We start from the raw sequence: 12500 nt of genomic DNA on the forward strand, positions 1-12500 counted from the left end.
TCACTCATAGTAAACAGTAGGACAGTGGGTTATATCAGCTCATAGTAAACAGTAGGACAGTGGGTTATATCACCTCATAGTAAACAGTAGGACAGTGGGTTATATCACTCATAGTAAACAGTAGGACAGTGGGTTATATCAGCTCATAGTAAACAGTAGGACAGTGGGTTATATCAGCTCATAGTAAACAGTAGGACAGTGGGTTATATCAGCTCATAGTAAACAGTAGGACAGTGGTTATATCAGCTCATAGTAAACAGTAGGACAGTGTGTTATATCACCTCATAGTAAACAGTAGGACAGTGGGTTATATCAGCTCATAGTAAACAGTAGGACAGTGGGTTATATCAGCTCATAGTAAACAGTAGGACAGTGGGTTATATCAGCTCATAGTAAACAGTAGGACAGTGTGTTATATCACCTCATAGTAAACAGTAGGACAGTGGGTTATATCAGCGCATAGTAAACAGTAGGACAGTGGGTTATATCAGCTCATAGTAAACAGTAGGACAGTGGGTTATATCAGCTCATAGTAAACAGTAGGACAGTGGGTTATATCAGCTCATAGTAAACAGTAGGACAGTGGGTTATATCAGCTCATAGTAAACAGTAGGACAGTGGGTTATATCACCTCATAGTAAACAGTAGGACAGTGGGTTATATCAGCTCATAGTAAACAGTAGGACAGTGGGTTATATCAGCTCATAGTAAACAGTAGGACAGTGGGTTATATCAGCTCATAGTAAACAGTAGGACAGTGGGTTATATCACCTCATAGTAAACAGTAGGACAGTGTGTTATATCACCTCATAGTAAACAGTAGGACAGTGTGTTATATCACCTCATAGTAAACAGTAGGACAGTGTGTTATATCAGCTCATAGTAAACAGTAGGACAGTGGGTTATATCAGCTCATAGTAAACAGTAGGACAGTGGGTTATATCAGCTCATAGTAAACAGTAGGGCAGTGGGTTATATCAGCTCATAGTAAACAGTAGGACAGTGGGTTATATCACCTCATAGTAAACAGTAGGACAGTGGGTTATATCACCTCATAGTAAACAGTAGGACAGTGGGTTATATCAGCTCATAGTAAACTGTAGGACAGTGGGTTATATCACCTCATAGTAAACAGTAGGACAGTGGGTTATATCAGCTCATAGTAAACAGTAGGACAGTGGGTTATATCAGCTCATAGTAAACAGTAGGACAGTGGGTTATATCAGCTCATAGTAAACAGTAGGACAGTGGGTTATATCAGCTCATAGTAAACAGTAGGACAGTGGGTTATATCAGCTCATAGTAAACAGTAGGACAGTGGGTTATATCACCTCATAGTAAACAGTAGGACAGTGGGTTATATCAGCTCATAGTAAACAGTAGGACAGTGGGTTATATCACCTCATAGTAAACAGTAGGACAGTGGGTTATATCAGCTCATAGTAAACAGTAGGACAGTGGGTTATATCACCTCATAGTAAACAGTAGGACAGTGGGTTATATCACCTCATAGTAAACAGTAGGACAGTGGGTTATATCAGCTCATAGTAAACAGTAGGACAGTGGGTTATATCACCTCATAGTAAACAGTAGGACAGTGGGTTATATCAGCTCATAGTAAACAGTAGGACAGTGGGTTATATCAGCTCATAGTAAACAGTAGGACAGTGGGTTATATCAGCTCATAGTAAACAGTAGGACAGTGGGTTATATCAGCTCATAGTAAACAGTAGGACAGTGGGTTATATCAGCTCATAGTAAACAGTAGGACAGTGGGTTATATCACCTCATAGTAAACAGTAGGACAGTGGGTTATATCAGCTCATAGTAAACAGTAGGACAGTGGGTTATATCAGCTCATAGTAAACAGTAGGACAGTGGGTTATATCAGCTCATAGTAAACAGTAGGACAGTGTGTTATATCACCTCATAGTAAACAGTAGGACAGTGGGTTATATCAGCGCATAGTAAACAGTAGGACAGTGGGTTATATCAGCTCATAGTAAACAGTAGGACAGTGGGTTATATCAGCTCATAGTAAACAGTAGGACAGTGGGTTATATCAGCTCATAGTAAACAGTAGGACAGTGGGTTATATCAGCTCATAGTAAACAGTAGGACAGTGGGTTATATCACCTCATAGTAAACAGTAGGACAGTGGGTTATATCAGCTCATAGTAAACAGTAGGACAGTGGGTTATATCAGCTCATAGTAAACAGTAGGACAGTGGGTTATATCAGCTCATAGTAAACAGTAGGACAGTGGGTTATATCACCTCATAGTAAACAGTAGGACAGTGTGTTATATCACCTCATAGTAAACAGTAGGACAGTGTGTTATATCACCTCATAGTAAACAGTAGGACAGTGTGTTATATCACCTCATAGTAAACAGTAGGACAGTGGGTTATATCAGCTCATAGTAAACAGTAGGACAGTGGGTTATATCAGCTCATAGTAAACAGTAGGGCAGTGGGTTATATAAGCTCATAGTAAACAGTAGGACAGTGGGTTATATCACCTCATAGTAAACAGTAGGACAGTGGGTTATATCAGCTCATAGTAAACAGTAGGACAGTGGGTTATATCAGCTCATAGTAAACAGTAGGACAGTGGGTTATATCAGCTCATAGTAAACAGTAGGACAGTGGGTTATATCAGCTCATAGTAAACAGTAGGACAGTGGGTTATATCAGCTCATAGTAAACAGTAGGACAGTGGGTTATATCACCTCATAGTAAACAGTAGGACAGTGGGTTATATCAGCTCATAGTAAACAGTAGGACAGTGGGTTATATCACCTCATAGTAAACAGTAGGACAGTGGGTTATATCAGCTCATAGTAACAGTAGGACAGTGGGTTATATCACCTCATAGTAAACAGTAGGACAGTGGGTTATATCAGCTCATAGTAAACAGTAGGACAGTGGGTTATATCACCTCATAGTAAACAGTAGGACAGTGGGTTATATCAGCTCATAGTAAACAGTAGGACAGTGGGTTATATCACCTCATAGTAAACAGTAGGACAGTGGGTTATATCAGCTCATAGTAAACAGTAGGACAGTGGGTTATATCAGCTCATAGTAAACAGTAGGACAGTGGGTTATATCAGCTCATAGTAAACAGTAGGACAGTGGGTTATATCAGCTCATAGTAAACAGTAGGACAGTGGGTTATATCAGCTCATAGTAAACAGTAGGACAGTGGGTTATATCACCTCATAGTAAACAGTAGGACAGTGGGTTATATCAGCTCATAGTAAACAGTAGGACAGTGGGTTATATCACCTCATAGTAAACAGTAGGACAGTGGGTTATATCAGCTCATAGTAAACAGTAGGACAGTGGGTTATATCACCTCATAGTAAACAGTAGGACAGTGGGTTATATCACCTCATAGTAAACAGTAGGACAGTGGGTTATATCAGCTCATAGTAAACAGTAGGACAGTGGGTTATATCACCTCATAGTAAACAGTAGGACAGTGGGTTATATCAGCTCATAGTAAACAGTAGGACAGTGGGTTATATCAGCTCATAGTAAACAGTAGGACAGTGGGTTATATCAGCCTCATAGTAAACAGTAGGACAGTGGGTTATATCAGCTCATAGTAAACAGTAGGACAGTGGGTTATATCAGCTCATAGTAAACAGTAGGACAGTGGGTTATATCACCTCATAGTAAACAGTAGGACAGTGGGTTATATCAGCTCATAGTAAACAGTAGGACAGTGGGTTATATCAGCTCATAGTAAACAGTAGGACAGTGGGTTATATCAGCTCATAGTAAACAGTAGGACAGTGGGTTATATCAGCTCATAGTAAACAGTAGGACAGTGGGTTATATCAGCTCATAGTAAACAGTAGGACAGTGGGTTATATCAGCTCATAGTAAACAGTAGGACAGTGGGTTATATCAGCTCATAGTAAACAGTAGGACAGTGGGTTATATCACCTCATAGTAAACAGTAGGACAGTGTGGGTGGCTATGTGCTGTTTTCAGTGTCCTACAACTCTGTGTGCTACTCTAGGGTTCCCCAACTGGCGGCCCCCAGGTGGTTTTATTTGGCCCCTTATTGTTGGACATAAAAGTCTGTAACAGCAGGAAATCAGCTCCAAGTGATTTTAATTTAAGAAATCTGTTCCATAGTATTCCTATACATTATAGAGAGACGTGATTGTATACAAATGTAAGCAAGCTTTGAAATGATTGTTTTATGCAAACATTATACTGTATCTGTTTAGGCTTCTTGCGGTCAATTTGCAGTCTAGAAATGATTTGCAGTTGTGTTCCTGCCCCCTGACCATCCGCTCAAGAACAAATCCCAATGGAATAGTGATTATGTGGTCTCTAACAACATACAGTACATGTAGATGATACGTGTCCGAGGATAGGAGGACCTGTGACGATAACTACAAAATAACTGCAAAGTAACTACAAAATAATTAGCATCAGTGTGACATCCATTGTTTGGCATCCAATGTTAACATTTAGACTACTTCCTTGTTGTCGACCATGATTTCCCTCTCTCACCTTGGCGTTCCTCCTCTCCAGAGTGTCCGTACCACAAGCCCCTGGGTTTGGAGGCTGGATCAGTCAGACCAGACCAGATCAGCTGCTCCAACGAGGACCAGTACACTGGCTGGTTCTCCTCCTGGCTCCCCAGCAATGCCAGACTCAACAACCAGGGCTTTGGGTGAGTCCCCTGCCCCATCCTCTCCCTCAGGACCAACCCCTGGTAGGGCCTCTATCTCCCCCTCCCTGTTCAATCAGTAACCTCAGTGTTCCCTTGGGAAATAGCTCTTCTGACCTCATTGGCAAAATAATGGTCCCCCTCCAGGTCATTGTTTTTGCCTAGGCTTTAGCTCAGCGGGCTAATATAGTTTCCCTGGCGGTTCCCCTCCAGGTGTGCATGGCTGTCTAAGTTCCAGGACAACAGCCAGTGGTTGCAGATTGACCTGAAGGAGGTGATGGTGGTGTCTGGTATCCTGACCCAGGGCCGCTGTGACGCTGACGAATGGATCACCAAGTATAGCGTCCAGTACCGCACCGACCACAATCTCAACTGGATCTACTACAAGGACCAGACGGGGAACAACAGGGTGGGCCCATCATACCTTTACCTTTCACATGTAGTCATTGAGAAGATGCTCTTATTTAGAGCGACTCACAGTCAATAAATACTTTAACAAAACTTTTTCACATTTTACAATCATAACTTAGTTCATATACATACATCATTACATGGTTCGTTATGACATCACAAGGTTTACACATGTAATAATGTCCATGGATGTTTTTCTAAAACGACTTGTTTTGTCGGAGGTCAGCTTTCACATCAATACATGGTTCGTTATGACATCACAAGGTTTACACATGTAATAATGTGGAAGACAGTCTTGGGATTTATACATACAGTATATCAAAATCAATCCTTCTCATCAGATCCCATGTTTCTTTAGTTCTGTAGCAGTTCAGTAAAAGGTGTTCTAAAGTCTAGTCCTGCCAGGTGAGACAGGATATCTGGCAGGAGGATTCTCCATCTGTGTTTACTGCATGGTGGTCTGTGTTGTCCCTCCGCCTCACACTGCTCTGTTTCTCTCCTCAGGTGTTCTACGGGAACTCGGACCGCTCCTCCTCGGTTCAGAACCTCCTGCGTCCTCCCATGGTAACTCGCTACATCCGTTTACTCCCTCTGGGCTGGCACACACGTATCGCCATCCGCATGGAGCTGCTGCTCTGCATGAGCAAGTGTACCTGATTCTGTCTGTCCTGACGACCAGGGTCACACTCAGCAGGGTACAACACCGTGGAACGTTCAGACAGAAAATGTAATGAATAGAACTGACATGATTCTACATGACAGACAGTCATATTGGTTCTACACAATATATTTCTATGTGAAGGTCCTGTAATGATACACCCTCCTGAACAGGCCCAAGGAGAGCCCTGGTCGTTCCCCTGGTCGTTCCCCTGGTCGTTCCCCTGGCTGTTCCCCTGGTCGTTCCCCTGGCTGTTCCCCTGGTCGTTCCCCTGGTCGTTCCCCTGGTCGTTCCCCTGGCTGTTCCCCTGGCTGTTCCCCTGGTCGTTCCCCTGGTCGTTCCCCTGGCTGTTCCCCTGGCTGTTCCCCTGGTCGTTCCCCTGGTCGTTCCCCTGGCTGTTCCCCTGGTCGTTCCCCTGGCTGTTCCCCTGGCTGTTCCCCTGGTCGTTCCCCTGGCTGTTCCCCTGGTCGTTCCCCTGGTCGTTCCCCTGGCTGTTCCCCTGGCTGTTCCCCTGGTCGTTCCCCTGGCAGTTCCCCTGGTCGTTCCCCTGGTCATTCCCCTGGCTGTTCCCCTGGTCGTTCCCCTGGCAGTTCCCCTGGTCGTTCCCCTGGTCGTTCCCCTGGCTGTTCCCCTGGTCGTTCCCCTGGTCGTTCCCCTGGTCGTTCCCCTGGTCGTTCCCCTGGCTGTTCCCCTGGTCGTTCCCCTGGCTGTTCCCCTGGTTGTTCCCCTGGTCGTTCCCCTGGCTGTTCCCCTGGCTGTTCCCCTGGCTGTTCCCCTGGTCGTTCCCCTGGCTGTTCCCCTGGCTGTTCCCCTGGCTGTTCCCCTGGTCGTTCCCCTGGCTGTCCCCTGGCTGTTCCCCTGGCTGTTCCCCTGGCTGTTCCCCTGGTCGTTCCCCTGGTCGTTCCCCTGGCTGTTCCCCTGGCTGTTCCCCTGGTCGTTCCCCTGGCTGTTCCCCTGGTCGTTCCCCTGGTCGTTCCCCTGGCCGATCCCCTGGCTGTCCCCTGGCTGTCCCCTGGCTGTTCCCCTGGCTGTTCCCCTGGCTGTCCCCTATGCCAAAGTGGAATCTACTGCTCTGGAAACCCTTGTTTCCTTTCCTTCCCCAAAACGGTTAAGTAATATCGCTCTCCCAGAGATTGGTTTTATGTGTGAAAAGGTCCATTCTGTTTTCAGATCAGATGCAAAGTGTTACAACAACAACAGTTTTATTTATTATAATTTTTTTACACTGAACAAAAGGGGTGGCTGGCCAGTTGTTTCCACTTGGATGAGGAAGAGGGGGATAAATACATGCCTGTGAAGCGACAAACCCAGAGAAATTGGGGATGATTATGTGATGAAGAAAGCTCAGAGAAAGAGATGACTACCAGTCCTGTGGTTAACTGGATGTTGTGTACTGTACTGTGTTGTGTACTGTACTGTACTGTACTGTGTTGTGTACTGTACTGTACTGTACTGTGTTGTGTACTGTACTGTACTGTACTGTGTTGTGTACTGTACTGTACTGTACTGTGTTGTGTACTGTACTGTACCGTGTTGTGTACTGTGCTGTGTTGTGTGTGTGGATTCTGGATTCTGATTTTGTGACAGTGATGTAGAGAGTCCAGTGGAGGTATCGTTCATTGCTTGTTTTATTGTATTCATTTAAAGTTGACCAAAACCAGTTCCTGAAATAAAGACAAACTCTTGTACTCTTTTGTTTTGGAGTATCATTGAACAATATTCCTGTATAATCCTCTGATGTCCTGTTTAAAATACATCTAGAGGAATCTCCACTTGTGATGTGTGAAAACCTTTTCCTGATCCCCAAAAACTATTCATGCCAGTTAACAGGGCAGATGCAGGTGGTTTTAATTCTTATTTACAGTCAGAGACCAAATATAGAAATAATGCTGTTTATGTGTGATGTCATGCAAATACAATCCTGTGGGTCAATTTTAAACAAACAACAACCGGAAGTGATTTATAATTCAGGATCTGGATAATCTCGAATTTAGGATAATCTCCAGCTGATTTGTGTTTTTCTGCCATTTTAATCCTGTGACGGCGTGAAGGATTGTTCACTTCAAACCGCCACGAAACGGCAGTTAGAAATGATATAACAATGAGTTAACATAAACTGCAGGTGTAGGCCATTTGAGTTAGACATTAGTGGAATAGCCTGGTGATCCCAGATCGAGCTAAAAAGCACAAACAGATCAGGGACCACCAGGCTAAATTAAAGGTGATCTTAAACCCAATATAATGAAATCACACCGGAAAGATTTCATGATATTCACTGCAACTGGTCCTTGGAGTCTTTTTGCCACAGAACCCCTGGAAGACATTCAGTTCTATTGGACACAGAACTATGGTTAAGACAAGGACAAGGATGCGACACAGACAACAAGGGAAAAGAGGAACTGAAGTTCAGTACTGAATCTGATGTTTCCTAACTGAAAAAGCATATATTCATACTGGACGTTACAATGACAAGTGACAGCCCAAAGCAGTTCAATCAGAACATTACTGTCAACTGTTAGTGTAAAACTGAATGTTAAATTAAAATGTTACTGTCAACTGTTAGTGTAAAACTGAATGTTAAATTAAAATGTTACTGTCAACTGTTAGTGTAAAACTGAATGTTAAATTAAAATGTTACTGCCAACTGTTAGTGTAAAACTGAATGTTAAATTAAAATGTTACTGTTAACTGTTAGTGTAAAACTAAATGTTAAATTAAAATGTTACTGTCAACTGTTAGTGTAAAACTAAATGTTAAATTAAAATGTTACTGTCAACTGTTAGTGTAAAACTAAATGTTAAATTAAAATGTTACTGTCAACTGTTAGTGTAAAACTGAATGTTAAATTAAAATGTTACTGTCAACTGTTAGTGTAAAACTGAATGTTAAATTAAAATGTTACTGTCAACTGTTAGTGTAAAACTAAATGTTAAATTAAAATGTTACTGTCAACTGTTAGTGTAAAACTGAATTTTAAATTAAAATGTTACTGTCAACTGTTAGTGTAAAACTAAATGTTAAATTACAACGTTACTGTCAACTGTGAGTGTAAAACGAAATGTTAAATTAAAATGTTACTGTCAACTGTTAGTGTAAAACTAAATGTTAAATTACAACGTTACTGTCAACTGTGAGTGTAAAACGAAATGTTAAATTAAAATGTTACTGTCAACTGTTAGTGTAAAACTAAATGTTAAATTAAAACGTTACTGTCAACTGTTAGTGTAAAACTAAATGTTAAATTAAAACGTTACTGTCAACTGTTAGTGTAAAACTGAATGTTAAATTAAAATGTTACTGCCAACTGTTAGTGTAAAACTGAATGTTAAATTAAAATGTTACTGTCAACTGTTAGTGTAAAACTAAATGTTAAATTAAAATGTTACTGTCAACTGTTAGTGTAAAACTAAATGTTAAATTAAAATGTTACTGTCAACTGTTAGTGTAAAACTGAATGTTAAATTAAAATGTTACTGCCAACTGTTAGTGTAAAACTAAATGTTAAATTAAAATGTTACTGTCAACTGTTAGTGTAAAACTAAATGTTAAATTAAAATGTTACTGTCAACTGTTAGTGTAAAACTAAATGTTAAATTAAAATGTTACTGTCAACTGTTAGTGTAAAACTGAATGTTAAATTAAAATGTTACTGCCAACTGTTAGTGTAAAACTAAATGTTAAATTAAAATGTTACTGTCAACTGTTAGTGTAAAACTAAATGTTAAATTAAAATGTTACTGTCAACTGTTAGTGTAAAACTAAATGTTAAATTAAAACGTTACTGTCAACTGTTAGTTTTACACTTAGTTTAGGATGAAGACGTGGCTGTTGTGCAAATACATGAAGGAGAACAATCCAATGGATCACCTGATACACACAGTGAATGTTGGTGTTATTAACACATCTCCATGGAACATCAAATGTCCAGTTGGTGCAGATTGTTTGGCTAGAACTGGACTGTAGTGAAACGCTGGGGCTTTGAGGGGAGACGCCATCTTTCTGAGGGGCAGCTTGGGGCTTTGAGGGGAGACGCCATCTTTCTGAGGAGCAGCTTTGGGCTTTGAGGGGAGACGCCATCTTTCTGAGGGGCAGCTTGGGGCTTTGAGGGGAGATGCCATCTTTCTGAGGGGCAGCTTTGGGCTTTGAGGGGAGATGCCATCTTTCTGAGGGGCAGCTTTGGGCTTTGAGGGGAGATGCCATCTTTCTGAGGGGCAGCTTGGGGCTTTGAGGGGAGATGCCATCTTTCTGAGGGGCAGCTTTGGGCTTTGAGGGGAGACGCCATCTTTCTGAGGGGGGGCTTGAGGGGAGACGCCATCTTTCTGAGGGGCAGCCTGGGGCTTTTAGGGGAGACGCCATCTTTCTGAGGGGCAGCTTTGGGCTTTGAGGGGAGACGCCATCTTTCTGAGGGGCAGCTTGGGGCTTTGAGGGGAGACGCCATCTTTCTGAGGGGCAGCCTGGGGCTTTGAGGGGAGACGCCATCTTTCTGAGGGGCAGCCTGGGACAAAGTCAGAGTGGTGTGCTCAGGAGGCGTGTGTGTGCTTGCGAACGGTGTGCCAGTGTGTGCGCACGTGTGTGCGTGTATATGTGTGTGTGTGTGTATACTTCTTATTGTTACTTTGTCCTTGATGTTCACACTATGTACTGTAGATTAATGACTAGCCAGGGCTAAAGATATCCATGACATTCATTGTGCCAATAGAAAGTTAGGCCTACATATTTTACCCTTTAAAGCCTACAGCACAAACTGGTATGGTATGGATATCTCTGGTATGGATATCTCTGGTAATGATATCTCTGGTACATATATCTCTGGTATGGATATCTCTGATACAGATATCTCTGGTATGATATCTCTGGTATGGATATCTCTGGTAATGAAATCGCTGGTACAAATATCTCTGGTATGGATATCTCTAGTAATGATATCTCTGGTACAGATATCTCTGGTATGATATCTCTGGTATGGATATCTCTGGTATGGATATCTCTGGTATGGATATCTCTGGTTCAAATATCTCTGGTATGGATATCTCTAGTAATGATATCTCTGGTACATAATATCTCTGGTATGATATCTCTGGTATGGATATCTCTGGTATGGATATTTCTAGTAATGATATCTCTGGTACAGATATCTCTGGTATGGATATCTCTGGTACAGATATCTCTGGTGTGATATCTCTGGTACGGCTATCTTTGGTATGATATCTCTGGTACAGATATCTCTGGTATGATATATCTGGTACAGATATCTCTGGTATGGCTGTCTGCTATGGATATCTCTGGTATGGATATCTCTGGTATGGATATTTCTAGTTATGATATCTCTGGTACAGATATCTCTGGTATGGATATCTCTGGTATGGATATTTCTAGTAATGATATCTCTGGTACAGATATCTCTGGTATGATATCTCTGGTACGGTTATCTCTGGTATGATATCTCTGGTATGGATATCTCTGTAATGATATCTCTGGTACAGATATCTCTGGTATGATATCTCTGGTACAGATATCTCTGGTATGGCTGTCTGCTATGGATATCTCTGGTAAGTGTGTTTGTGTGTGTGTATCCTTCATCAGGATACAACAGGACATCTCAACAGGAATCTCCACATGGGGCCTGAGTCTCTAATAACTAGATCAGCGGGTGTGACTGTCATGGTTACTGTACTGCAGAATGACCCTTTACAACAAACAGTACCTTACAGTACATTCCCATCTGTTTGTGCTATCTGACCAAAGACCATAGGACTTGGGGCCAGGCTACACAAGTTTGTCAAGATAATGTGGCAAATGAACACCTTTAAAAACTTCACAACCCTGAGCCATATAGGTATCTCAGTATTTTATCATACATTATAATATTATATCATTTGTCCATCTGTCGTACATATATCTCCATAACTTTGTGTCAAATCAGATCAAATAAATACATTAAAGAGACAAAGTAAACGGACAGAACAAACAGGCTATACTGTAACAACAATAAATAGAAATTCTGTAAAACCTCCACAATTAAATATTTTGGATGAAATATTGAATTATTATTATATATAGTTAGAATCTCATAATTTTTTTTACATTTCTTTTTAAAGCTCTTGCAATATTACACAATTATTCATTCTACAATACTTATTAAATCTCCATATAGGCCTACATATTGTTAAATAAAGTCATTTAATTTAAATCAAATAAAAGGAATTTCATGAATAATATAATATAATATCAATACAAATTCTATCAAATGTTTGAAGCTTCAAAAAAGGTCAGATTTTTACGGCCAGTTAGTCCACCTCTCAGTTCAGTCATATAGTCCTGAACTTAGAGAGATACAGTATAACCTTCTGATCTCTATAGTCCTTGGTGCGTCTGGCGGCCAGCAGGCGGCAGTAGTGAGAGCCCAGAGTCCTATTCATTAGGGCACACAATTGAAAACGTTATAAAACGCTTCGCAACACACCACAAAAAAATAAGCGTTTCTTATTGGACAGTAGTCCATCTTGTCTCTCCCTGCGTCAGTCTGTTTTCTTCCGTTTGGTGCCTAATCAACATGACTACCCATTGAGGGCAGAGAGATGTCTCCTCCATAGACATATTTATTCTAGAATGAACATCCCCATTCAAGTCAATGGGTGGGTGATAGAGGCCTAATTCCATGTTCTCCTCACAGGGCTGTCTCTTTCAGGTCGTTGAGGTTTGGCATCCGTGACCTTGACGGTCTGGTAAAGGTGGG

General features: G+C 41.6%; 2 protein-coding genes across 2 annotated transcripts in view; one reads left to right on the top strand and one right to left on the bottom strand.

Annotated features, from left to right (window-relative positions):
• Positions 1–12500, bottom strand: part of cdkl5 (cyclin dependent kinase like 5) — an 84882-nt gene that overhangs the window by 11553 nt on the left and 60829 nt on the right. The gene's annotated exons all lie outside the window — the stretch shown is intronic.
• On the top strand, positions 4493–6284 carry LOC115188774 (retinoschisin-like; the record flags this gene model as incomplete). Its single annotated transcript, XM_029747615.1, has 3 exons — positions 4493–4698; positions 4909–5104; positions 5611–6284. Coding segments are annotated over 3 exons (555 nt in total), but the record flags the coding sequence as incomplete, so codon positions are not given.

The sequence above is a fragment of the Salmo trutta genome, unplaced genomic scaffold (genome assembly GCF_901001165.1).
Source record: "Salmo trutta unplaced genomic scaffold, fSalTru1.1, whole genome shotgun sequence".
In the NCBI taxonomy this organism is placed as follows: Eukaryota; Metazoa; Chordata; class Actinopteri; order Salmoniformes; family Salmonidae; genus Salmo; species Salmo trutta.